Genomic DNA, 27,692 nt, shown 5'->3' with positions numbered 1-27,692 from the left:
ATGCATGGATTTTTTTCTTTAAACTAACTCACCCTGAGCACAGGTGATTGCTTACAGAGAGGATACAAAGAGCAGTTCCAACAGCTCTGTTCCTACAGTTTGTGCATTTTGCTTATGTGAGCAATTAGGGCTAATCACATATGAAAAGCACTGCAAATGCCTCTGAATGTTTGTATTTCACCACTGCCTTGCCTTTATCCCCATTTCCTCGCTCATCTCTGCCAGCTCTGTCCCAGGGCTGCGAGGGGGAAGAACTGCTTTTTATCCCTTGTGTATGCACTGCAAACTACAATGGGGCCTGAATCTTGATGAGGGCCCCTAGCAACTATCACATGCCACGCAAAAATCATCATTTAACATAACAGCCCCCAGTCTCTCAGCTGGGACACGTGCGTGTGTGAAGCCGGGGGTATTTATTCACGCTCCCAGCCACAGCAGTGCAGTTTTATTTCCAGCTCTGACACCAGCCTGCTGGGCAGCCTCGGGCGAATCGCTCTGTCATCTTCCTGTCTGTAAACAGGGCACCCACCTCCTGCTTTTTGGCTTTTTTGGGGAGTCGCCGATCTGCTCTTGCTGCTCTTTTGGTGGGTTTGAAGAGAGCCGGCTAGCAGCCAGCTGTGGCAGACAGACCCTGATTTGCGGCCACCGTCACGCTCTGCCTGCGTCCCCTCCATTCCCCATGAATGCAGTTACCGCCTTCATAAGGAAAGAGGGGAAAAAAAAATACAAATCTTTTAAACAGATTTTTGCATTCGCGTGCCTCCACACTGCAGGGCTGCACCAGCAGCCTGACTCTCCTCGCTTGAGGCAGTCAGGGCCCCCTGGCCCCACTGTACCGGGGTACGACCACCTCTGTCCCCCTGGGGCCTGGGCCCAGGACGGAGGGGACAGCCATGTCCCCAGCGAGCCCGGGGAGCGTGAGGGGCTGGCGCGGGGCGGTGCGGCTGCTCCACCTGTCGGGGCGGGCTCGGGCAGGCCAGGTGAGGCGGTGCTGGGCCTGCCTTTCGCTCCTTCCACAGCCTCCCGGCCGGCCGGCGCTGCGGGTGCCGGCAGCATGGCGGAGTCCCAGGTGGTCCTGCTGGACGATTCGCACGTCAACGAGAAGGTGACGGAGGCCCAGGCCCGCTTCTACTACAGCGAGGAGCAACGCCGGGCCCTGGAGGTGCTGGTGACCCGAGGCGAGGCGGCCTACAGGGAAAACCTGAGGAAGGAGCAGCTCCGCGACTTCCTCTCCAGCCGGGAGCTGCAGGCGCTGCGGGGCGGCTGGCGGGGCTACGACGACCCCCGGGACAGCGGCAAGGTGTTGCGGGGCCCCGGCGGCGAAGCCCTCTCGCTGGCCTACTGGCCCGAGTGCTCGGACACGGAGGTGCCCCCGCTGGACCTGGGCTGGACCGACAAAACCTTCTACCGGGGCATCAGCCGGGTGGCTCTCTTCACGCATCCCCGCAAGGAGGAGAACGCGCCCCACGTGAAGGAGGTGGTGCGGGAGATGATCCAGCAGGCGCAGAAGGTAGGGACCGGCCGCCCCAGCACGCCGGCGGCCGCCCCGCCTTCACGCCTGGGCTGGGGGGCGCCTGGAGTGGTGAGAGCCCACCACCACCACCACCATGAAGCGTTGCTCGATGGCCCTCTCCAAGCGTGGTGGCCCCCCGTCCTGGTGGTGTTCACCAGGCAGGGCTTTCCGTGCGGTTTTTTGCCGGTCACGTTGCGGTTTGCCAAAGCTGATATCCGGCATGGGGTTACCCCACCCCCCCCCCCCATCCTGCACTGGGGCTTTGTAGCCGTGGTTGGTTTACGTGCCCCAGCCTGATGAGCTGGCTCGGGGCAGGGGGAAGGCAGGTCACAGTGCTGCTCCAGCCACCCCTCCTGTACGTGCAGGTAACCCCAGTTAAACACAGGGCAGCCAGTTTGTTTGGGGTTATTTACTTTTTTGCGGTCTCCAGCCAATCCAGCCTTGAGTGCGAGGCAGCCAGAGTCCAGACAATATGTGGCTGCTCCTCTTATTTATCTTGGGCTGGAAAGGACTGTTAGTGGTGACAGTGCACCTCTGGCAAGAAAACAAACCAGCTGTGACGCTCCAAGAGCGCTGGAACAGGCTCCCCAGGGCAGTGGTCAGGGCACCGAGCCTGATGGAGTTCAAGAAGTGTTTGGACAACGCTCTCAGACACATGGTCTGAGGTTTGGGTGGTCCTGCGTGGAGCCAGGAGTTGGGGTCGGTGATCCATGTGGGTCCCTTCCAGCTTGGGATATTCATCATAAGCCACTTATTCCTGCTCTTAGTTTTGCTGCTTTCTGTTTTTTCTGCTTGCTAATTCAGCGGTCTCCCCCCCCCCCCCCCCCCCCCTTCCAAGTGCACATTGCACACACGCACAGCCTTTGCAGAGACTTGTTAAAACCAAATCTGCTGGGAAACACAGAAAACTTTGCAGAAATAGGTGCACACCCTGTGATCTTGTTCAGCAACTGGTGTGATCAGTCATATAGAAGAAGCTGAAGCTGTAAAATGCTCACGCTCTGATTTGCTGCAACTTCATATCCTCTTTGCACTGCTGCAAATGCCTCTACAGATTGTGTAGAGGCAGATGACTGGGAAACTTTGCTCTTTTTGATAGCTGGGCCTGGCAACTAGAAGTAATTAATTTCTTTGTAGATTTTTTTCACTGACTGGACGGAACTGTGCCCCTCCCAGCCCAAAGGTGGTTTCATGTTTAACAGCCATTTACGTTTTAATGGTCTTTTTCTTAGATAACTGCCTATTGTGTTCAGTTGAGCTGGCCCTGGAGAATAAAATCTCCAGGTAGCAGCTTTTCATTCAGCAGATAAGAGTGGGGTTGTTGGTTTGGGGTTGGGTTATTTTTTTAATTTTTTTTTTGGTGTTTTGGGTGTGTTTTTGTTTTTTTTTTTGGGGGGGGGGGGGTGAGTAGTGGTGGTGGTGGTCCTAAATAGATACTGTTAATATCTGACACGTCTGTGGGTGGCTTATCATCAGTGTTTTACAAACATACAGTAATTAAGCTACCTTGCCGCAATGAGATTGGCAAGTTAATGCTTGTCAATCTGTAAATACCTATGAAGAGCAAGGCACACCTATGGGTCCTATAGATAAGTAGTGTTATTATCCATAGGCTAGAAAGAGGAATGGTAAAAAAAACTCTTGCAGAGGGGTTAGATACTCATGCTCTGACTTGTTGCATTTGGAAATGCTCCTAGGTTATCTTGACAGATCACCGGCAGTGACAGGGGTTTGGGAAGACTAACGTCAACACTGGTGTTGCCCCCCTTACAGTTTTCTGTCTTGGAAGTGCCATCTGCAAGGCAGTTCATCAGCTTTTCATACTGGGCTGCAGTTTTCATGGATTTAGTCCACTGTCTTGCAAAGAAGCCTGAACTGACCTAGTACCAAGTAATGGTCAGTCCAGCGTGTGCTGCAATTTCTTGGGCTTTCTTGCAATTTCAGACTGGACTCCTTGCAAATGGAGGGGATGGAAAGAAAACACATTCACACTTCTATCTATTCTTCATCAGTTCCCTACGTGGACGTTCTTACTTCAAATGAATATTATCTAGCATTCTTGCTGCTTAGTAACAACATCCATACCAGAGTGTGTGGAGGGGAAAGAAAGCATAGCATGCCTCAATTAATGCATGAAAACTTCATGCCTTTAATAATGTGCCTGCGTATGAAGTTGTTCAGGAATAAAGTGGCACAAGTTCGCTGTTTTTCAGGGCTCACATTTCCTGCATCTCACTGCTTTGAGCTAGAAAGTGACAACCAACGTGGGACCTGAAATCCAGTTCTTCTGCCTAACAGAACTTGTTGAGGGACTTACAATTAGCTTATAATGGCCCTCCACCATAGCTCACCTTTATCAGGAATGTACGTGTTAATGATGGGCATAAACACAATGTCAGCTCATTTTTTTCTTTTCTAATCAAGAACAGCTCGTGTAAGCACTGCTGACAGAAGAAGCCTGAGAGAGCAGAGGTGTTGGTTGTTGTTGGCCGTACAAGCAGACTCAACAAAAACAAGGGGACATTTACTGTGGCATCATTTTCCCATAGCCGTTTTGCTCAAGGGCATTTTCAAAGGAAAGAGGCGTCTGGCAAGTATTATCCCCGTTTCCACAGGGTGCTGCTGCACCTAGACCTGCACTTCCTCCAAACATCAACTGAAGAAAATTCTACTGTTTGATCCAGTCCTTAGCTCCATTCACACCTGTACATGCTGTCCCCAGCACAGCCTGGCTTGTCGCTGTGACCCCAGCACCTGGGGAGCTAGAATTTAGGCAACTCTGTTCCCAACTTAGTGTCAGTATGAGAGCTCTGACCTGCCAAGTCGATGGTTCCTAGTGGGACTGGGAGAACCACAGCTTCCTTCATTCATAGCCTCTGAAATGTTGGGGAGAATAACTCCTTCAGGAAGAAAAATTAATTGATACTTCAAATGGTGTAAAGGCTACAGAAAGGGAGAGAGACAAAACACGTAAGATCAGCATAAAAGTTGCCCACAAAAGTCTTGTTTTTGTTGTTACTCATCCTATGAATGTTCAGGCTTGTCAGTGATGTCAGTGCAACCTTTTGCTTTTATATAAAATCTGTATCTGGAAAGAGGGATTAGTTTTATACCAGAAAAATATACATGTGAAGAGAGGGGAATGGTCATTTTGCCTCCAAATCTTGAATGTGCACTTCAGTCACTTCTTGACAAGTATGAGATATTTACGTTTGAGCTCCATGAGACATTCTTCATGAAGCCAGCCCTGAGAGCAGAGTTCTCACAGGGAATTTGTGAAAAAGGAAAATAAAATTCTTCTTGTCTGCACTGTGCACCCCATGGCTGAGGAGTCATGCCCTGATTCCTCTGCACATTCATTCTTCCATTACTCACCTTCTGAAAAGTGTTAGTGCTGTGTTTTTCGCTCTTCTTTTTCAGTCTTTTTTCATGTTTAAGTGGATCTTTACAGACGCAAAGAGGGTTTCACAGTACAGAGATAAAACTGGGTATTTGGCTTTGGCGTTCTTCAGGCTGCTGAAATAAGCCATTTCCCCGTAGAAGAAGGTGAACTCTCAAAGACATTTATTATGTCCCTTCCAAAATGCAGCAGGAACCATGATGGAAAATTACAAGTTCATTGGAAGTGCTTGGGCATGTACATTCCTGTACTTTCGTCTCCCTTATATCCTCCTCCATATTCTGCTATCAGTGCTCTCCTTTATTTTGTACCAGTGTGATGGGCTTCCCTATCAGTTCCTAATATTTTATTTAGTTGCTTGTCTACTGTCTTCTTGTTTCCAGATTATTGCAGTGGCCATGGATACATTTACAGACCGGGACATCTTCCGCGATATTGTTGATGCAGCATATAAGCGATGGATCCCGGTCTATGTAATTCTAGATGAGGATGGTGTGAAGCTCTTCCTGGAAATGTGCAGATGCCTTGACCTCAGTGACTTGCAGATCCGGGTAAGACATTCAATACTGAACCATTATTTTCTGTAGGTCGGTGGCCTTCCTGAGTTGTAATGAATCTTGGAACTCCCTTGGACAGCCAAAAAAATCTTTTCCTCCCTACAAGTAACATCACAGAACTTAGACAGGGGTTGATGAAATATAGAGGGATAAGAGAGTGGCCTGTTGAAGCAGAAGGAAAGAGAAAGGGAAGATTTGGATTATTTGCCTTTCACCTGAGACAGGGGTCTATGTAGTTTTTTTGGCTCTTATCACCTAAATATTCCTGTTCGGGAGAAAACTTGAACGAGGAAATACCTGTTGGTCTCCTGTGCAAGTTCTAGTGTTCAAAGCAGGTCTTTGAGTAAACTGGGATTCACACAAACGGTAATAGTACGCTTAACACTTTGTGAAATCAAGACTTTCCTATCCATCAGTGATCATCTGAGACTGAATGAGCTTGTAGACCTCCTTTGCCTAAGAACATAAGGGACTGGGGAGCACAGCTGCTCCCCAGTTCCATATCAGAGTATGTTTTCATATAGTGCATGCACCACAGCAGAGTAGTCAGCCTAGCTTGGCTGGCAGAAGCAACTTCAGTAGGATCTCCTCCCATTACATACAGACTGAAATTCTTTGTGTATTTATAGTTAGTTACTTTTGTTTTTCCTACTGTTTTAATGGCTTTTAGCCACTGTCGCTACTACAGACTTGTTCCAAATACTGGAAAAGTTGCTAGGTTGGAAACAACCTACAGGGTGCAAGACTCGCCCCTCTTGTGATCCAACTGTTCTGCTGAGCAGTTTAAAAAAAAAAAAAAAGTGCCTGGAGGAAGGGCAGATCTTCTATAAACACTCAATTAATAGTTTAAAAAAAAAAAACAAAACAAAAAATCAAAAAGCTCTGAAGGTTAGAGAGGCTCATATTAACCATTCAAGCAGAGCTGTCTTAAATGTGGATGAAAATGACTTGCATATGTCTGAACAATGCTCCTGTGAACTACCACTCTGCTCTGAGTTTGTGGACTTCTTCATCAAAAAAAGACATCCAGCTGAGCAGCTTTCTTATCTTTCTCCAAAACAGAGATGGAAGTTTCTTCCCTCTGGTGTCTCTGAAAGCAAGACACAGACGTCGTTATAACAGACCTGTTTCAAGCTTCAGGGGTGTTCTGTGGCCTGGGCTCGAGTCTCTTTGGTACAAAGCTGTAAAACCACAGCAGTAGTTCCATTCGCTCTGGTACCTGTTTTCCATTTGTTTTCTCACTGTGTCATCATGTGAAGGAATGGTGACTTCAGTACTGCATATTTTCATCCCTGGTTAGAGCGCCCTGGCATTTTAGAAAAACTTGCAATGCTATTGGAGAGGTGAGTTCCTGTTTGTCTGCCTTTTCTGTTTAAAAAGTGTTTGGTCTCTTTCTGCTTTTCCCCACACCTCTTTCTCCATAAGTATCTACACACGCTTTACACTCCAAAACCAATTATCAAAATGACATGCTGCAGCAATGACTAGGTCCTGCAGCAGCCTCGTTGCATCACAAGGTCACCCTTTCCAAAGAGGCAGAGTTCAAACTGATGCCATCAAAAGCAGTAGAAAACTCGTGTCCCTTCTGCGCTTCCCTTCTCTCACACCAGCACTTGCTGTGTTTTTCTTTAAGACTCAGACTGAGCTGAAGGATTTCCACTGAGAAAGAACTTTTTATCATCCCCCTTTAATCTAATTCTTCACTCTTCTGCAGATTTCCAACCAACAGAGTGTTGTCCTTCCACTTTTTCCCGTTCTCCCACCTATCTCGTACTGTTTTGTAAATTCTCCTCTTAGGGTTGTTATGTTCCTTTTCCAGTACACCTAAGGAGGCTTTAATCTTGTTAAGGTCAGTGCAGTTTATTCCTTTCTGTGGTCCTATGGAAGGACTGGGAAGAGTCTTCCTGTTGGGAAAAGCAGGTCACTTGTCTCTCAGGGAAGATGGCCTCTTAGTATCCTGCCCAAGTTCCTGTTGTTTTCCATCCTGGGTCAACGTGACTGTCAGCATCAAGAAGACCAGGAGCAGCTGGTTGGTCAAGTTTTTCTGCAAGGCTATCTTGGATGTATCTGTGCTGCATTTTGGGTCAGTATAGCAGAAATCACCATATAGCCTGACACCAGGCTTTGGATATGAAAGGAATCGCAAGCGGGATATGGTCTTTCCCTTGAGGACTTCATCCACCTCATTATCTAATGTGTCTGGGGGCGCTGCACTTTTAGCAATGAAGACTCAGCTTTAAAGCAAGAAATCAAGCTGGGCTTCTGCTCTTGTTCTGGCAGAATCATTATGTCCCACACTGAATTCCCACTGGAATTGCTGAGGAAGAACCAGAAACTCTAGTGCATGTAACTCTTACCATTCACCCATTTATTTTTCACAATGTCTTCCTCTTGACATCTGCTTTGATGCCTGAGTTTCTTCTACAGATTTTCAGCTTCAAGAAAAACATTCTCCCCTTCCACTTTCTTTTTGTGTAACCTCTTTGCTCTCTTATGAAATATTTTGACCATTGGGCCCCAGTTTGTCAGAAAAGGGACTTAAGTGCTCTACTCTTCCTTCCTGCCCTTCTTCCCATCTTTCCCTTGGAATGCTTCCGTAAGATTTACAGGCTGGCCTTTCCACAGAAAGTTGCAGCAATATGGGAGGTAACTTTAAGGTTTAGAGGCACCTTCTCATCCCAGAGAAAAAGAGATGACACACTCCCATGGGCTGGCATTGCTGCAGGGTCAGGATGCTTATTCTGTCTTCTGTCATCACCAGATGCTCAGATTGCTTTATGATTCCTGCCCTTTTGTTTGCATCACTCTCTCATCCAGTGCAGAGTGAATACCTCAACAGTCCTAATACAGGGAGGTTTACTGTTTTAACAGTGGATTTTGCCCTTTGTCTACATAAAGTGATGGGTGTTTTCACAAAATTCCTGGCTATTGTATCTTTTTGAGATGGCAAGGTATCATGTTCCACCCACAGTCTCACAGGAGGGAAACTGCTGTAGCAAGACTGTACTTCACATAGACAAGAAGCTCTTCACTGACTCCAAATGTGAAATGAGAAAAATTCATTTTTTGTCTGAAGGCCAGAGATCAGTAAAAACGCATTTAAATTCAACCATCTGCACATTCATCCTGGGATGTCAGTATGAGCATGTCTTGTTTGTATGAGTCATATTGCTTCTTGAGCCTGCAGGACATGGTTTGCCAGACTTTTGTTATGTTTGACACAAGGGTGTTCTTCTGAGATCAGAATGAATCAAAGTTCTCACAGATATAAAATTCATAGCCCCACAAAAAGTCCTCCTCTTGTTGACCTGAGGGTGAGTGTTGTCACTGGTTTTTAGAGGCATTCTCTTCCCCATGCTTCTGCTAACCAAGACATCAGTGACAGACACTTTTGCTCCAAGACAGGGAATTCAAGTTCACCTAGAGCTCCAAGGAAATCTAGGGAATGTGGTATCTGCAGGAAGTTCACCTTCATATTAATTTCTATATTCATTTCCCCAGCATACAAGGAGTTCCTTTTCTCACTCCAGGTATTCTTATAAGCTTCTGCGTAAGAAATCTTTGGAATTTTGTTTCAGTTTTTCAAGTCTTTGCCTTCCAGCTTTCTTTATTCAATACAAACTCAAGTAAAGAAGAATCTGAATGTGATGAGGCAGTGTTGTTGTTTTTAATACCCAGTAATGACACTACTGGGCCAGGTCTAGCTAGCTGAATTCCATCCTATTCTACTTGACTACCTGCAAGTTTTACTATTTCATCACCTTTTCCAAAACTGTTCAGGGCAACCACATAGGATAAGCCCAGTCCCACCCAACATTGCCTGGTGTTGGCTTCCAGATTGTGGCTGATCTTTTGTCCCCGTCTAACATGAGCAGCTACTATCCATCTCTCTGACCTAGAGGTCTGATGACCTGAAATGAGAAGCTTGCAGACCATAAAAAAGAAAGATTCCTTGTCTCTTGTCACTGTGGTCCTGTCCATGTGAATCCTATATCTCTCTTCCTTTTACTGCCTTCTGTAGAACCTCCATCTAGGATTTTTGAGTGGGAAAAAATGGGCATCTGTGCCTCCCCCTCAGCCCTGCACTCAGATGAAGCAGTAGTACAGGAAAACAGAGGACAGGAGCCACCCCAACAGATGCTATTGACTTAAGGATCTGATTTTTCCAGGGACAGCAGAATGGAGATCTCTATATTTTGAAAAAAGCAGTTAATGCAAGGGACTGATATGCCACCATCATGTATCATCTACTGCTTTGGTTTGTTGCCTGTCCTTCATCTGATTTAAATCTTTCAGTTTATAGAGCTCGCTCGTGCCATTCATCCCAACTGGAAATAAAGACCTCTGCTGCCTTGCAACATATATATCAGTTGTTGTTCTAAGAGGGAAGGGACACCAGGATTCCCTGGTGAAAATACTTGCATCACCTGCCTTTAGGGTCCGTCTTGTGTATCTCACCTTATTCAATCCCCATTTCTGGGCACTGCTGCTCAGGTCTGTCAAGGGACAGCTAAGGTCAGTCACAACACAAATGCATTACTGACTTTCTCAACTGAGTCTAATTTAACTTTCTGTGGGTTCAGGGTGAGGCTTTAAAAGCATGTCACAATAAAGCAAGAAAGACTGATTCCTTTGCTGAGTGTATTAGGATGCTCTGTCAGGCTTGAGCGTTACCGGTCTGTATTAAGTTGCTGTCAGGGAGATGTTAGTCACTGCTTGCAATGAGGAGTGGTGTAAGTCTGTGTAAAGGCAATGTGGAAATCTAACACAGGCTGCAGCCTCCATGAGCCAGGATATGACTAACGCCAAGCAGGTTGCTGCAAGAATATAGATTTGGAGGGGTCTCTTCTACCTGGAGAACTAACTGGTCTTTTAGCCAAAATATTTGTTACTACAGTAACGTTAGTGCCCAAAGAAAATGGCTGAAATCTCACCTCATTTATATTTGTCTCTCTGCTTTTGTTGTTGTATAATCTTCAGTACATGAACCCAGGCTTGTTCCTTCTCTGTACAGCTTGATATATTAGTCTTCAAATGCTCCAAGATCCTTCAAGGCAGAAAACATTATACAAATAACCTGTTAAGTGACTCGATGTTTATATGACTTTGTGCTTGTTTTCTGCATTACAAGATGCATTTATGCACTCCTGTGCCTACTTTGTTCAAGGAGGTTTATGCGTTCAGCTGTTTGGTTCTATCCCCTCTGTGCCCTTCGAAGTGTTACGTGTAGCTCAGTTACTGCAGATAGAACAACATACAAACACAGCAAAATCTGCACTTGCTACACGCTAAGAAACTTTCTGCTCACTCAGGCTGATAGTTCTTGATTCAGAAAGGATTATTACGTGTCAGAGCTGTTGGCTGATTTGAAGGACAGGCATACTTCTTGACACTCCCAGTCAATATTCAATGATTTGGCAAATCCCAAATACAACTTTATTCAGCAAGGGAAGAAAAAATGACTTTAGGCGACCAGCCAGCCATCTACAAATGTTATTCTAAATACTGGAAAGGGTACCCTTCCTCCTGTGTTCTACCCAACCTGCATTCAGCATCCCACACGTATGACTCACTGCTAGCTAGGCCTTGGGCAAGTCACTTCATCTTTTTTGTCTCTCAGGTTCCTCGTCTTTAAAACAGGGTGATAATACTGTCAGCGGTGTTGGGAGGATTAATTAGCTAATGCCCACACAGGACTGCAGACAGATCAAGCAGTAGATGAATGCAAAATAGTAGTATCATCAGTTACTGTTAGTCAGAATTTGTACTGCCACTGCTGTATTTTACTGAGGAAAATAGGAACAGATTCAAAAGGTAAGATTTATATTCAGAAACCTGTTTTTTGAAAGAAATCCACATTCTTCTAATCACTCATTCCTGCATGCTGATTTCTATAGCCTATCGATATTTAAGCTGTCAGTGAGATTCATAATAATAGTACTTAGCTCTTTGTGGGATCTGAGGCTGTGCTAGTGCTAGCCAAATCCTCCTGATTCTCCTGTTCTGCAGATGGGGGAAGAAAGAAGCAAAGGTGAATTGACTTTCCCAGAACATCACAGGGAATAGTGTCAGAACTGTGATTACACCTGGGACTGTCTGACTCCTAACCCTGGATTTATTACTCCAGATCACAATACCTTTTAGCTTTTCATTGTTAAAGAATTCTTACAGAAACAGATGGTGGAATGAAGAAAATGATCTAAATTTGTGTGTCAGAGTGACAAGATAATTTGCTCCAAACTTATACTGACAATAAATGCTTTTGGGTTTTATTGGCTTTTTTCATGTTAGTGTATATATATGTATCTGTTTGGCAATTCAGCCTCAAGGAGCCAGGACCCATGGAGTACAGCATTGGTCTGAGCGGAATAACACTCAGTCCAACATGCAGATATGTTCTTTCATTATGTGCACACCTGAGTCTGTTGTAGAAAATGAGGTAACCTTAAATCTGTAGTTTTTCTCTATCCCTAGTAGTACTTTGTTTCGTTATTTGCAGGTTTGATGCCCAAAGGGTGTAAGTGGGACAGGAGATCCAGGGAGAGTTAATACCTTCTTCCAACTATTTCTGTTAATTTCATCAAAAGTTTTGCCTTCCTCTTCTCCAGAATTATTCTTTGCTCATCTATTTGAGACATCAGCAAAGACTCTTACCATACACGTTTTTTTCAAAATAAAGTTCTGTGTTTTTCATCCATTGTAACTGTTTGGGATTCTTAGCAAAATGATGTATAGATCAGGGTTCTTTTGTTATAACACACAGGTAACATCTATGTTTTGAACAGTGCGACTGTTCCATTACTTCTTCCGTGATAATTAATTTGTCTAGTCTTATAATTTGCCCAGTTTTGTCAAGCTCTATGTTGTTGGGCTCAGAACACAAGCACAAAAAGAGGCTAATTTAGTCCTATGTCCTAGTCTCTCCGAGTAACTGTGTCCTTTGGACTGCACAGGTGTTGCAAAGTTCCTTTGTTTTCTGGTCCTGCTGACATAGCCTGGAAAAGAGCTCACAAGTGTCATGGAGCAGGGATTGGGATTCAGAGAGTGCAGATATGACTCAGAGCTTCATCTGATTCATTCGCCTGAACTGGGCTGGGCCTTCTGAGCTACAGCACAGGGCTGGAGATGGAGGATTATTTGATTTTGAGAGCATTGTCTTGCCAGTGGGCTCAGATGAATAGCTGAAGACAGCAGGCAGGGTTACAAAGATGCTGACCTATCGGACAAGGCTATAAAATGATGCATGGGAGTGACTTGTATTGACAAGCGATAACAACAGGGCTTTCAGCACTGTGCTTTCCTCTCTGCAGCCCTTCTGATTTCTGGTGGCTAATGATGAGCTGTAGCCCCAGCAATAGTGAGATAATGTGAGGGATGTGTTAAGACTTGGAGCTGGCAATTATCTAATTCTCTGCCCTATTTATTGTGACATTTCGTCTTTTAACCTCCCTGTTAGAACATCCGCATACGTTCTGTGACAGGAGTTGGGTTCTACATGCCAGCAGGGAAGATCAGAGGCACACTGGCATCCCGATTCCTGATGGTGGATGGTGAAAAGGTGGCCACCGGATCATACAGGTGGGTTGCTCCTGCTTAAGGCAGATACACATTCTTCATGTAAAGAATGGCTTGCGGCTTTGCTTGGGAGTCTCCTTCTCATGTCATTCCTTTTCTTATCCCAGTCTCTGTAATCTGTTTGGCACCTGTAGAAAATGAGGTGGGGTAAGAGAGAAGGTAGTGTAGAGCACAAGCTGCTCCCAGGAGAACAGAACATGCCCATGCTAGTGGACTGTTTCAGTGGGCTAGAGATAACACAGCATGGCACTAACCACTGTAGTTTGTTCTCCTTGGAGAGGTTTCCAGTCTGTAGACTCCTCCTGTTGAAGTCGTGTTGCTTTTTTAAAACAGTAAGTTGTCCTTCAGAGTTTTCGTGCCTTTTCTTCCAGATCTTTACTGCATGCCTAATGAAGAACAATAGTAATGGACTTCACCTACCTATCCTGATCCATCTTGGCAAATGGCACAATGCTACATATTCCTACACAGTGTTTCAGATATTGTTGGGTGGGCTGGGTCAAGCATGCACCCAAATATCTAATTTCCGTTCTGTTTCCTATTTCTAGCTTCACGTGGAGTTCATCTCATATTGACAGAAATATCCTGCTAGTCCTGACAGGACAGCATGTGGAGATGTTTGACGTTGAGTTTCGTGAGCTCTATGCCATCTCAGAGGAAGTTAATTTATACAAGGAATTGGGTATTGCTAATCCACACCTTCTGGGAACTGGGAAGCCAGGCTTTCATTCCTCCACTGTGGCTCGGAAGATCATTAACCCCAAGTATGGCTTAGTGGCAGGGGCAGCCCGTGGTGATATGATGCTCTGGGCTTCACGACACAAGCAGGATAATCAGGGGAATATGGAAAAGGAAGAAACAAGTGAGTCAAAGAAACGATTAAATCAATTTCTGAATGACTTAGTCACATTGGATCAAGAGCTCCCAGAAATTGAGCCACCTCTGGAGAACTTGAACAAGCTGAATCGGAGCCCTCAGAAACTGTTCTCCCGAATCCACATGGACCTGAAAAATAAATCAAAATCCAGAGAGTCTATTCGTGATGTGAAGAAGGAAGATGCACAGGCCAATTCAAAGCAAGGAAAACGGTTTTCCAGTGGGCTTTTCAGTCGCAGGGCCAAACGATCTCCAGGCTCAAGCATTGAGGCAAATTCTTTTGCCAGTGAAGGACATTCAGGAGAAGACCTTGGGAACATGAAACTGGAATATGAGCAGCTCAGCATTAGCCACGCCAGTGTTCAGAGCGCTGACGGCATCTCAGGTAAAACCTCTCCTACCGTCGCGTTCTGCTTCTGTGGTCTTAGGCTGTCCTTTGTTCTGAGCTTGGTCGATTGGTGCAAACATATTCGACGTAGGCACCTGCAAGTAGGTAGATCTTGCTATTTCCTCTGCAGTAAAATGAGCAGGATCAAAGAAGAGTAGAAGTTGTATCAAATGAAGCATAATTCCGACCACAATTTAATGGCAGTCTTATTGTAAGATTGGTACTTCTCATGTTTTCTGATACTTCCCAGCAAGCGGGCATGGGACAGAGAGAAAGGTGAATGTCTCTCTATATAAAACAAGTTGCTTGTACAGTTCTTGAAGTACACTGCCCTGATAAGCAGTAGCAGTACGTTCAGTGTTGTGGTTAGAAGTATGCAGGCAAATTTCCAGTGTAACCTCTCCTTTCATCATTTGGGTTTAGCCAACTGTGTTTACTGTGACAAGGTTACCCATGGAGAAGGGAGAAAATGTTTATGTTGAGGTGAGGGAGCAAAGAGGGAAGGAGAGGGCGGAAGACTTTTCAATTTGCTCCTCTAACTCCATTTGAAATGGAAGAGAGGGTCATGAAAATGGAAGCTGTGGGGAAGCACTACATCTGAACCTTCCTTTCTTTGCTAATACGGTTGGAATTTTCACTAAAAGTCCTTCCAAGGTTTCATTTGGTTGAAGACACAAATGATAAAGACTTCTCCCAAGTTTATGTGTTCGTAGCTAACATCCCAACGTTTCAGATGTTTTGTCAGATTGAAGTAAATCTATTGACTGTTCAGCCTGGTTGTCTTCCTCTCTCAGTGAACTCTGCTGGGTGTTAATACATCCTGCACCAGCAAGAAAATAAACTAGTTCAGGGGAGGAAAATTTCTTCTCAACTTATCTGGCCAGTGACTATTCTGTGTTTTGATGAATGCGAAATGCAGGAGTAGAAAGGCAGTCCCAAAGGATTTCAGTCATTATATGAAGTCAAAAGATATTCTCCTGAGACCAAAATAGAAAAGCAAGGTGTTAGGAAGGTCAAAAACAGAGATTGATTAGATTCTTAGAAATATTTCAGGCTAAATGAAGAATAGACTCAAAAATGCCAAATGAACATGAGAGACGAGAACTGTGAGAAGGCTTGGATGGTTTATTTGAGAATACAGTAGACCCATTTTAGGATGTTTGACATTTGGGTAGACAGAAGTAAATCTTGGTCTTCATCCTCTCATCAAATGACATTATTTTTCTGAGCACAGACAATATGTGCTGTTGGGCCCCGTTCTTCAGAGCCAGGAAAAAAAACAAAATCCATAAAGACCTATAGGGAGATGTATGGGCATTTCCTCTGGAAAGAATGGACCTGAGGGCTTGCACTACCCTCTAGTGACAGAAGTGGAGAACTGTGTAAAGTCTGATTCGTCAGCATTTCAGCGTCAGAGATTCCCTGTGTTTCTCGCGGCTCTAAAGCAGACAGCCTGACATTCCCACAACGCCATGGTGAAATTCGACCCAGATTAAGGCATAAAAGAGATTAATGTCTCTGACAGTGGGGCACTGAGCCCCCCTGGGCATTGCACAGGTCAGGGCAGCAGGCATGGCCCTACTCCCTTTAGCACGGTGGATCAATGCCAGCTAGTCTGATGCTCGGTCTGGGCCATTTCCATATAGACACTATCACGCTGTTATGTTCGGGTTTTATGTATTGTCACTGCTACTTCCTGAGAGCCGGGCCTCCTTCAATGAAGGGGAACATAGACCCGAGGATTTGGGATACCCGTTCTGGTTCCAGGCACGCCAGGCTCACTACTGGCAGTGCAGGGAAGCAGCAGAGGGCCAGGTGCAGATCCAGCACACCAGCCTTCCCGCTGTGCTCGTCCTGACCTGATAAAGTCTTTCCGAGGAGTCCATGCAGATATTTTTTTGCTTTGCTTTATGCTAGTTGAGCATAAAGTTCGTGTTGACAGCAGGAGACTCCGCAGCTTTTGAAGTATGGTGTAAGCAGGCTTAGGTCATCCAGTACAAAAGGCTGGAGGAAGATCACTGCTTGTGTGTTACTTTTGAGTTGAATCACTGCTCTTGAAAGAAAGCTTCTCGAGGCTAGTGGTCCCAAAGCAGCATGGAAACAGAGATGGCAGAGGGCACATTAAAGAGACGGGACTCATGAGAAAGAGGAAGAAAGGACTCAACACATTGGATCCTGCAGTTACTTGATCAGCAGCACATGTTTCATTAGGTTTTAATAAAAAACTTCTTGAACACGGGTATGGAATAGAGTTCCAGCTTTAAGACAAAAATAGGAGGCCCTTTGTTCTTGGGGAAACTGTAGGACTGACTTAGTTTTAAAAGTTTACGTTGCCTTTGAGCAGGCCTAGTAAAAACTGATGGCTGTGATACTCTGAGTGACAGAAGGGAGGTGGGAAGTGGAAATGAAGGAGGGAGAAGGTGCTTGGTATGCAGTCAGGTTAGGATGCAATTATTCAGAGCTTCACAGTTTGAAATAGCTGCCCTTACCTTTTGTAAAGATTAAACAGCACACTTAAGCCCTGTGGGCCTGCCTGTGCACACATCCTCCAAAGTCACTATTAATTCTGTAATTCTGTAGTACCACAGAGACACAGCCCATCTCGCAAATGCTGAGAAAGACCAGATCTGCACCCCGAGTAGCTTGCAGAGTAATTGAAAGACATTATTCAAGCAGGCTAAAGGTCAGGTTCAATCTTGTAAGAGCAAATGGTGACGAAGAGAATACCAACTGGGGAGGGAAGTGTTGGAAGTGTGTTTTGCAACAGTCTCTGAAAATCTGACTGGGTATTTACATGCTAGGAAATGATACCTACAAGTTAGGATGGGAAGCCTGGAAAATCCAAGGGCTCCAGATAGTAACATCTCAAACCAAGCGTCCAAATGAACATCCTGGGGTGTTGTCCTACCACGCTGCATGGATGTTGCGTTTTGTCTTACAAGGCTTGCTTAAACCACATCATGAAACTGACACAATTCTTGGATTTCACTGTCCCCGGCTTTGGAACGCAGCAGCAGCTCTGAACCTGACCAGAATGTTGTTAATTTTATGCTGCTGCTGGGCAGACTGCGATCGGCAAAGACACTGACGTCTGTGTGCAGTTTCTGGGAAATACTGCAAGGGTTTGAAAGCTGTATGCCTTTGGAAGGCACTGCCTTTTTGTTTTGTTTTCTCCCCCGCAAGCAGCAGTCAAAGTGGACTCGTTCAGGAGGGTTTGCTGTCCTGAGTTTCTCTGTACATCAGCCTTCACTCCTCAGAGTGGTGTTTGCAGAATAGTTGCAGAATAGCAAGATTTTGTGTCTCATTTTTGGGTGCTTCTTGCAACAAGAAAGGGGATTTACACTGCAGTACTGCAGAAGCAGCTGCTTAGTTATCAGCAGTGCTTTTCAGCCCAAGTAGGGTCGTGGACTGGTGGTAACTGGAATTTTTATTTAAAAAGAAGGAGGAAAGTGTTGCTGCGTACATACAAGGACAGCGTTTGCTCTAACTGTAGCAGGATCTGTAGAAAAAGACCAGAAGACAGGAGCAGAAAGAGTGAGAAGAACAAAGGTGTTGGAAGATAAGACTAAACAGAGGAGGAGCGTTGATGCTTTGGAAAGTAAACATGAAGGTCTTGAACATGATACGGGCAGGGAGGGGTGGCGAGGAGATGGGGATAACGACAAGCTTAGTAGTAACATACAGAATAGGTCAAAGTGAGGACAGCAGGCAGAACGAAATGCCATGTGGAGACGTGGGGAGGAGGCTGTAGCATACCGAGCAGCCACAACAGTGAGGGTGGGCTGCAGTGCAGCCTCCCACGGGGATATGGAGAAGTTGCAGTGGTGAAGAAGGTCAAGAGGAGGAAAGGGAGAAAGAACTCTTCTCTTCACCATCAGCTACAGGTGAGGAAAATGTTGGTCAAATACCCACAAGCGAGAGTGACATGCAAAATAATTCACTTGAAGCCGAGTTCAGAGGCAGTGCCTGGATTGAACTTTGCCTCATCTCAGCAAGGCTGAGCATCATGTCACCATGACCGGTGGCAGTTTTCCGTCTGTTTTCACTCTATACTGACCACTGGCATGAGGGTTGTACACATCATTTCCGTCTGTAGAAACACATGAGTGGGGTCTGCCCTTGTTCAGAGTGGCCGCAAGCCATGTGGCAGCCCCTCTCAGTACGCACTGCCCTGGGTTATATGTCGTGTGAGCCTTGCTGAGCCCGGAGTACAGCAGACACCTTGTAGTACAGGCCTTGAAAAAAGTATGCTGAGGCATCCAGATCAGGATCTGGCTGTCATGAAAGGGATCACACAGCAGTGCAAGGATTCAAAAGTACAGATACTGAGAGCAGAAGTAATCTACAGAGTGAGCAATGAAATAAATAATAATAATAAAAAAATTGGGACAACGTACTAGGCTAACCAAAAGACCCTGAGGCCTCTGGATTTCTCTTGCAAAGGAAATGGTAGAAATACTGCCACTTGAGATGCTTAGAAATAAACACAAGAAAAGCTCTATTGAGAGTGTGGGTTGAGATCAGATGGATGAGATGGCCTGACTTTTCTTTTTTGTTTTCATCCCTTGCTGCTTGGAAAACCTCCCACCTAAGTCATGGCCAGCCTGCTTTTCAGTGCCAACTGGGACCTAAGAATACCACTGACGCTGGCCTGAGTACAGGCCAAAGCCTGGAAATACTTCTCCAGTGGTTTTCTCTACAGTATACTCTGAATTTGCTCTTATTTTAGTGTCTCTTTATTTCACAGAAGTAGGAAATAAAATCCCAAGAGAGTGCAGAGCAATGTAGGTCTTACACAAGACGTATAATAAATAACGAGAAAGGACTGAAGCGTGAGTCCAAACTTTATCCAGATCTTATTTACTTAACATTAACATTTTTTTTAAACTTCTTTTCATTCCAGGTAACCCGGGTCCAAACTCCACTATGAGCGATAAAAACAAACAATCTACCTGTGTGTTATCTTGATTGGGAAGGATTGTCTGGAGAACTGAAGACTGAACAATCTGGAACAGTAACCTGTTGATTGATTTTGAACCTCCAGCCGTGTCCTCACACAGTGGTCCATCAAGCCACTGCGTGGTCCTGGATGCACCTGGCACCTCCAGTTAAAGCACATTTACCGGGTGAAGCATAGACTTTGAATGGTCAGTCCCTTAAATGAGGGTTAGTGATGAATGTATTAGTCCATATGTGTGTGTGCATACAGATTTTATATATAAAAACAACTGTGATGACTGGGTCTCAGAGCTCGCTCTGTGTCCAGATAAATGGAAGAGATTTTCTGAGTTACTTGTGCTGCTACTTCAGTCTGTCTAGCTACAGACTCAGGATCACTGTGTTGCATTGTTTACTCTACTGCATTGCAGAAATGTGTTGGTCTGACAGGCTGGAAGGCGAAGTCCAATCAAAGTGGCAAATTCTGGGTGAAACAGTGATGTTTACAGACAGCAGAGCAATCCTCTGTCCTCAAGGAGTCTTCCTGTGGATTCCTGCTGTCATTTATCCACAGGGAAATGAGTGGTTAGGGGAGAAGGGTTTAGCTAGAAGAGGCCAACAGATTAGTATCTTAACTGTTTGTTTTGTGTCATAAATATAGCAGCCGAACAAAGTGATTTGGCAATAATCTACTGGGATATAGGGGGATGTTTAACCTGCAGCTGAGACTGGGTCAGAGAAATGCCTTACACAGCAGAGCGGGCAGATCAGGGAGTAGGTACGCAGCCTTCCACAGCTGTTATAAAATCCTGTTTGTTGCTAAGTCAGCAATGCTTCATGGAAACTGTATGATTAAGGAGCACATCTTCGAGGCTGAAAAGAAGAAGCAGGGCAAGCATACAAGCTTTTCAAATGCTCCTTTTTCTCTTTTCTTCCCTTTTTTTCTTTTTTTTTTTTGAAGTTAACCTTTCCAGACTCTAAAACATGCCAAAATCCAGGGCTTTGATCCATAAGAAGAGCTGCATGCAATCAGACCAAAGGCCATCTAATCTGCTATCCTGTCTCTGAGGACAGCCAGTAACAGGTGATCACGGAAGCATAAAAAATAAAGCTTAGATACAGAGGTCTTTCTCTGACACTGTTCCAGCAGTCTATGGACTTTCTGAACTGGCAGTTCCTTCTGGACCTGGCCTTAATGAATACACTTAGTCCCCTTTTAAAAGTCCTTTTGTACTTTTGGCCTCCACTGCGTTCTGTGGCAGTGAACCCTGAGTTCATTGTGTGTTATGACAAAGAACTGTCTTCAGGCTGTTTTAATGGTTTGTTTGATGATTTCATCGAGTGACCCTAATTCTTCCGCTGTCAGATGCAGTGATGACCACCCCTATTCCTTGCCTCCTTGCCACTTTTTACAGACCTGTATCATATATGTCCTCAGTCATCATTTTTTTCAAGCTACAGGTTCATGGTGTACATAGCTATTCATTATATGGGACCTGTTTGACACCTCTGTCCTCTTGTTCACTGGCTCTTTTCCAGTTCTACCCACTAACAAAGTGGAGAAGCAGGTTGTTTTTGTTTCTTTAGTACGTGGATTGATGTCTCACCCTGCTTTACTGCCATCTAAATTACATACTCTCCTGTCATAAATAAGCCCTAAGAAAAATAAATCCCAATCATAAGTACGCACCTGAAACCTAACATACCTACTTGCCAGAACTATACAGATAGCAGAAAAACACCAGTTTGGTTTTCTTTCTTTTTGGTTTAAGAGACACCATTTAGTTTGTTTCAGTGTGCAAAGACAAGAAAAACCAACTGCTGTACTACCAACAAAGAATAACCTGTTCCCAAGACTCCTCCAGGTGCTGGGTTGTTATACTGAAGCAGCTGCCTGTAATTGATGATAAAACGTCATTGATTGATTGATTGATTGATTTTCCTTCTTTTCCTGGAAGTGTATTTAACTTGAATGGCAAACAGGTTTGTTTTGCTCAGATTTTATCCTGTAGAATGTCTTCAAGACCTCAAAAACCCAAAGGTATTATCTCCTCTGTTAAATGCACTCCCCCTCTCTCAGTGGGTTAAACGCTTGCTACTCTATATAACTTCTATATAGCTTTCTGGGAACAGAATGTAGTTTTACAGCTAGGTCTGTCAGCTCCTATTATCAGCAGTGTTTTATAAAATTGTTCCTGGTAATGGGAGAGAAGAGGTGTTGGAAATGACACCATCGCTTGGACATAGAAGTAAGTTAATACATGAGATATCCTGTTGGCTTCAGGAGCACAGTACCTGTGCCAAAAGCTGTTCTCTGTATGCGTGTAGGATTGCCTAAAATGGCTTGATTTTTGCCATGCTTCTGTTATTCTCCAGATGTTTAGGAGATTTTTATCTCTCCCAGTATTTATTTCATTTTGTTAGCAGAGACCAGAGATAAATTTATCAGGCCAATGTTGTTCCGCTTTTTGTTCTCATAGGAATATTGTCATCTGCTGCTTCCTTGGTCTCCTAAGCTTTCAGGTTATTTATTTATTTTTTTAAATTGTGCAATGCGTTAATTAACTAATTAGTACTGTGTTGATGTATATGGTCAGGTTTTCCAGGAAGACCTCTATCTCTTTGGTTTTAGGTCTTTGTTGCTTCATCTTGGGTGGAGTGCCTTAAATAGTCCGAGAGGCTGATTTCACTTGCCCTTCCTTTCATTCTGTGCTTGCTGATGTAATGTGCTTTACTTTCTCTTTCCTATGACAGATGTGAAAGCGCTTTTCTTTAACCATGTCAACTAGCAGGATCTCCTTTCCAGTGAGAGTCACTCATCAGTTTATCTTCTGTATTGTTGCCGCACCAGTTTCTGAAAGGTAGCGTTCATTAGTTGTTTTTAATTCCCTTCCTTTTTTTTTTTAATTTGGAAGTCACAGAAGTCAAATCTCATGCCTTGACTCCAGAGCCTCGTAGAATTCCTTATGCTTATTACGCATTGTTAATTTACTTAATTTAAGAGAGCAAACTTGCTTTCTTGCATGATGTGAATCAGCTTCTTAAACTCAGCGTTACTCTTTGGGGATGCGTGCAACCTTGCTGCTCCAGAGTGGATGTTTCAGACTCTGGTGGAACTTGTTCTTCCCTGCAGATAAGATCAGCTGAACTTGGACCATCTGGCTGCTCCTATGGCAACAGCTCTGAGTCCGGGTGAGGTGACTGCATTTATTTTGGCTGGTTTTGCTAATTGTGGTTCTTTATGGGTGCCAGAAACCTGAGGCTCTGACCTGTAAAATGAATCTCTATCGCTCTCCAAATAAAACATGGGTGATGGAGCTGGGGGACGGACAGGCAAGGAGCAGTGGTTATGAATTTTATTGGAAGTCTGTTAATGGAGGCTGAAGGTATAGCAGCACCTATAGCAGGCAAAAATAAGCTATTATTTCGTCTCGTCCAAGAAGCCATCTCTTGGAACTAATGTAACCAAGTCAGTAACCTTCCAAGGGGGTGGGAAAGATGAGAGATAATTGTTGCTATTTTGGAGACCAAGATTAGCTCTCTTTGGAGTCTGTTTCCTGAGCCTGGACAATTTTTACTCTTGGGCATGTCAGCCCAGACTTGCTGATCTGTGTGGCATACCACGGGACCTGTGCTGGCCAGTTCTTGGTTTTTGAAAAAAAGAGTAATGAAGCTGGGGCTCACAACTCGCTCTTTCTGGCATGAAATGGGGAATGGTTCTGAAAGAGCTTTTTGGCTGAATGTGTGCCTTCTAAGTTTCTTTTAGTATGCAATTATATATTTAATGTACATGTGTCCAGTGATTTATGCCAGAGACCTTTTCTAAGTCAAACAAATAAACTCTTTGCTATGTTATGTTCAGGTAGTTTGTTCATTGGTGTCGCTTTTAACTTCTCAACAGCAGCTCCTGGGTTGTTGGGATTTTTCTGATTATTTGTCAAGAACCTGTACTGTCTGGATTAGAGCAGGTTTCCATGTAACACTTGAACATCTTTGGTCTATGTTTGGCTGTGCTCGTTAACAGATGTGTGGGCAGCTAAATACCCCACAAGTACAGCATCCTGTGGCTCTGAGCACTTTGAGACAAACTCGAATTCAGTGGAGCAGCCTGCAGCAGATGTCCATTTCAGTTTCTCTTTGGTTTTATTTTTTTACTACCACTCTCTCACCAGCTGAACTGTGCCTTGCTGCAGCTGTAAATGCATGTGACAAAGTGCCATCTCTGTTTCCCTTTCCATCTTTCCTATATAATTTGTACCCATCAGTAATGACATTTCATTTATGAAACTGAGTCCCTCTGCTACATTTCAGTTCTACCTGGTACAGTGCAATCCTTGACATTTAAGTAACTCCCCAGCTTGTTTCCCGTGCTCCCTTTGTGTATACAAAAGCCTTTTTTAAAATTCCTGACCATGTTTCAGAATAAATCCAGTCTCTATTTTACTTTTGGGCATTAAGGTACATGAAAATGTATTTGCAGTAAACATAATCTTTGCCTTTCTTTCTGTGTTTAAAGTCCACATAGCAATTGCATTCTTACTGTTTAAGAGAAGCCTGTCTAATCCACGTCATTTCACAGGCTATGTCACAGCTCCATGGGATCTGATCTTCTTCTTTAGAGCATTAGCACTGCCATCACTTTGTGTCTTTTCTTTCTCAGTGCTTATTTTAGGGAGGTTCTCCAAGAAAGTAAGATAAATGCGTTCTTCTCCTTGCTTCACTGCTACTTTGATATTACACTTTCCTCGTTTCTTGACGGTTCTGTCTACGCTCTTTTAAAACCAGGGTACAGCCCAGGAATAAACGACCTCTTTGTGTCCCTAGACCTTATGTCCCCTGTCCTCAGCCTGCTGAAAGAATGCAGATTTGGGAATTCTCATTACCAAAAAAGGCTTAGGAAAACACAATCAATAACTATAGGAACCCTCTCAGAAGAGAAACCTATAGATGTAGGTGAAACTGTAAGACCTCCGTAGATGTAGCAAGCCTGGGAGATGTTTACGTACCTCTTCGCACAACACCTATTTCTGATCTTTGCTGCAAGTCTGGGCATGAGTACTGGGGGAGTGAGGGTGCAGAAAACCACGAAGTAACATGCAGCATTTCAGCTACTCCAGTCTCACTCATGATGTGGGCAATTTTGCTGTGCTTTTTCAGCAAGATAGGGAAGTAAGGGAGAGTAGCTGAGAAGTATCTGCACAGGAACGTAGGGCAGAGTTGCTGTTGTTTCCTAAATTTATTATGTAATTTGCCAGTGTCTCAGGTTTTGGAGATGCTTCTAATCCTGATTCTCTCTCCCTTTTCTGTCTGCCTGGTTGCGATATCAGCTCCTGCCTTTTCATCCGACTTGTCAGGTTTTGTTTTCTTTTTCTAAAATATTAGATGTGTCACCTTGTAGGAGAATTGTAAGCATAAAACAGCCCTTCTGCTGCTTTCTACCCGAAACAGAGGCAGGCAACTTCTAGATGCTGAAAGACATGATTTTATAGACAGTGGATGTGTGAAATTGCACATAACCAGGAAAACACAAACAACAGAATTTGTGCGGGAAAGATGGTGAAGCACGGAAGCAAACTAAAATGTTTGAATAGTGAGGAATGTAGCCATTGTAGTGGGCCTGAAGCCTAGAACATAAAAATGAGAGCTGATTTTAATGCAAATGCATATAGTAGCATGGGGAAGGGTCAGGGACAGCAGGTCAAGGATACAGTCAGTACTCACAGAGAGAAAAGTATTCCAGGAGTTTTTGCATTTTTACTTTATTTAAAGTAAAAAAGCTTCTACTGAATAGTGAGCTTTATTCCAATTGTGCAAGCGAGAGAAGTATGTTGCACCAGTAGAGTGTGGACTAAGTAGCATTTTGTATGGGTTTTGGGGTGGTTTTGGCACATGCCTGCTGTGGCCTGAATGAGCACTGGCTATTTGACTGCCAAACTGGAGTGGCTGTCCCAGAAAGGATATTGCTTTCTGCAGTCGGACCAATACTCGGGATGGAGCACTAACATCAAGGCTCTCTACCCTTTGTCCTGTGGAAGGCACTGTGCCAAAGGAGTACTCCCAGACCAAGGTCTAAACATAACAGTTAAATGAACAAAAGATCATGGGGTGACAAAGGAGCAGGAATGCTTCTGCAAGATGTGCGTCCTTGTGGAACGCATCAGTCTGTGCTTCCTCTCAGCTGGCTACAGACTAAGGGTAGGATGGAGTATGGAGAAAAAACTGCATGCAAGAGCAGATTGTTTGCTTCAGAGCTGGATCCTACACCACACAGGGAAAACAAAGGCCATGTCAACAGGGCGCGTGGGATAGGAATGTCGGTTGTCTTTATCTGCAGAGTGGCAGCAGCCCAGGTCTGGGGTTTTGCACAGTTAGGACTGTGAAGAATACTTTTTTTTTTAACCTGAGTATTTATGTGGGCAGACCCTTGTTTCTGAGGTTTCTCCTAGGACGTAAGCAAAAGCGTAAGCGCTGCTGCTTGGTGATAAAAGGCAGAGCCATACTTGTACTTGCCTCTTCTTGCATTGTTTGGTGGGTGTTGTGCCTAAGAAATGCAGGGGCTATTTTATCTTATTATGCTCTGGCTTCTCCGCAACTTCAGCAGTAAAGAAAGCAGTAAGGCGCTTCCAGGTAGCTGGGCTCCAACTTCTCTGGACAGGATGCTTGTACAAAGAAAAATAATTAAAAGGAAAAGCTAGCTCCCTGAGAAATTACAATATATTTGGTGAAACCATGTGAAATCCCAAGGTGCAGATGCTAGACAACCTTGGGAAAAGGGCATTTACTTCAAGTATTTGAAAAGAAAAGCTATTTAAACTTTGAAAGAGCTATTGGTTTTATTGTTGCAATATTTATGATCCTCTCTTTATAGGTCATGCAACCATTTCCTTAGTTATCCTTAATCTCCTACCAGAAATTCTTTCCCTTGGCTGGCAGTCCTCTTGTGCAGAGCACTTGCACTACAGAAACGGAAAATAGCAAATCTAAACAAAGTGGGATCATTTATAGCTGTCTCGCTAAGTGCACAACACATCTGCAGAAGGATCAGTTGCTCTGATTTAGCATGGCCATTAGTGACATTTTGCTGCCACTGAAAGGAAGAAAATGGCTCTGTTTAGTATCCTGAGGTATAACTGTGGTAATCATAGACATTAGAAATGGAAAAGGCCATTAGGTCGTCTGGGCCATTGCCCCAGCACAATGAGCAGCTCACCAGCATACCTTTCCTTGGTAAATTATTCTACTACTTGTTTGAGGTTCTCCTTCATAGTCTAATAAATCTCAGAGGAAGGAAGTTTTTTAAAGAAAAATAACTTTTTGGAGAGGTACGATAGGTAAAAAGTCCTGACAGGCACTGCGCTGAAATAATGACCTGCCTGCTGGTTTATCAAAGCATCTGCCATTGCCCTTTCACAATGAGGACACTGTAATATATTCACTTCCTTTGTTCTGTATTTATGACTACAGCATTTCAATAAATCAAAACTTTTCTGGAAGGAAAAGTTGGAGCAGTCTGTACTGGTTTCTCACCAATTTCCAAACCACTTTTAAGCATGTTAAATTCAGCTACAGAGCCAGAGTTATACTTTGCAAATCCAGATTAATTTTACTTCGCCCAGTGGGGTTATGCTGGATTTACGCAGGAGTTACTGACAGCACAGTATGACCAACAGCTTCCTTTTTGCATCCAAGGAGACAGGCTCACGAGAACAAAGGCAGAGACAGACGAGCACAGGCGCCAGCTACAGATGCTGTACCCTGCAGCCAAAAGGAGGGCGTTGTTTCAGGCAGGCTCCATCTTGTTTCAAAACCTTCCATGTAAGTAGCGCTTGGTATAAGTAAGGGGGAATTCACCCCTGCACAGCAGTGCCGCTAACGTGAGGAAACCCTTGCAAACACCGCAGCATCTTGGCATTGAATGTTGCTGCAAAAGCTGTTGCCGCCATAGAAGGACCTCTGGAGGAGTTGGGCTCTCTTGATAAACACAGCTTTCTTCCTGAACACAGCCCTGTTCTGGAATGTCTTGGGAGAGCAGCTTAAATGTGTATTTTCTTTGCTCTTTGTGCTCTGGATAGCCGGTGGAAGCAGGACCATAAGTTAGGAGAGCTGCCAGGGTTGGTTTGGACTCTGTAAGGGTCTGAGTGACAATAAGCAGCCCAGCAGCAAGCCAGTGCGGTCCAAGCAGTGGAAGCAAACAGACTAGAACCGAGCTGCTGAGGGCTTTTCAGAGGGAACACATTTCCTTTAGCAAGGTCCTTGAATCCAGAACAACAATAATGGAAGAACATCTCGCTCTCTTCTTTCAGGGGGAAAAAGAAAACCCCATCAAACTGTTGACTTTCTCCTAGCTGTCTGGGAGTAGCTTTAGTGCAGGATTAGCGGGAAAGCTCTGGGGTTTTTGCTTGCTTTTTCCCAAGTGGAAGAGAAAGAACCTGACGTTTTGAGAAG

At 44.4% G+C, this 27,692-nt stretch overlaps 1 protein-coding gene across 2 annotated transcripts; it reads left to right on the top strand.

Moving 5' to 3' along the window:
• The first annotated feature begins 434 nt into the window (after window positions 1–434).
• FAM83F (family with sequence similarity 83 member F) lies at window positions 435–25,968 on the top strand. Of its 2 annotated transcripts, XR_007165519.2 has the most exons (6): window positions 435–1,510; window positions 5,297–5,464; window positions 12,927–13,048; window positions 13,594–14,306; window positions 19,213–19,456; window positions 22,002–25,968. XR_007165519.2 is itself a non-coding variant. In XM_048069883.2 (5 exons), the coding sequence occupies exons 1-5, from the start codon at window positions 680–682 to the stop codon at window positions 19,275–19,277; spliced, it is 1,899 nt and encodes a 632-aa protein (XP_047925840.2). In that variant the 5' UTR covers window positions 435–679; the 3' UTR covers window positions 19,278–25,968. The 2 variants fall into 2 exon arrangements, 1 of the variants encoding a protein (XP_047925840.2); XM_048069883.2 differs by having other exon boundaries at window positions 19,213–25,968.
• The last annotated feature ends 1,724 nt before the right edge of the window (window positions 25,969–27,692 follow it).

Source organism: Anser cygnoides, chromosome 1, assembly GCF_040182565.1.
Source record: "Anser cygnoides isolate HZ-2024a breed goose chromosome 1, Taihu_goose_T2T_genome, whole genome shotgun sequence".
Classification (NCBI taxonomy): domain Eukaryota; kingdom Metazoa; phylum Chordata; class Aves; order Anseriformes; family Anatidae; genus Anser; species Anser cygnoides.
This window is presented reverse-complemented; position numbering and strand designations above follow the sequence as displayed.

Bases quoted from the DNA above. Each gene is read 5' to 3' on its own strand.
- FAM83F (XM_048069883.2), top strand. From the start codon at position 680: ATGAATGCAGTTACCGCCTTCATAAGGAAAGAGGGGAAAAAAAAATAC. The intron at 5,465-12,926 runs GTAAGACATTCA...CCTCCCTGTTAG, and splicing joins TCAGTGACTTGCAGATCCGG to AACATCCGCATACGTTCTGT. The intron at 13,049-13,593 runs GTGGGTTGCTCC...TCCTATTTCTAG, and splicing joins GTGGCCACCGGATCATACAG to CTTCACGTGGAGTTCATCTC.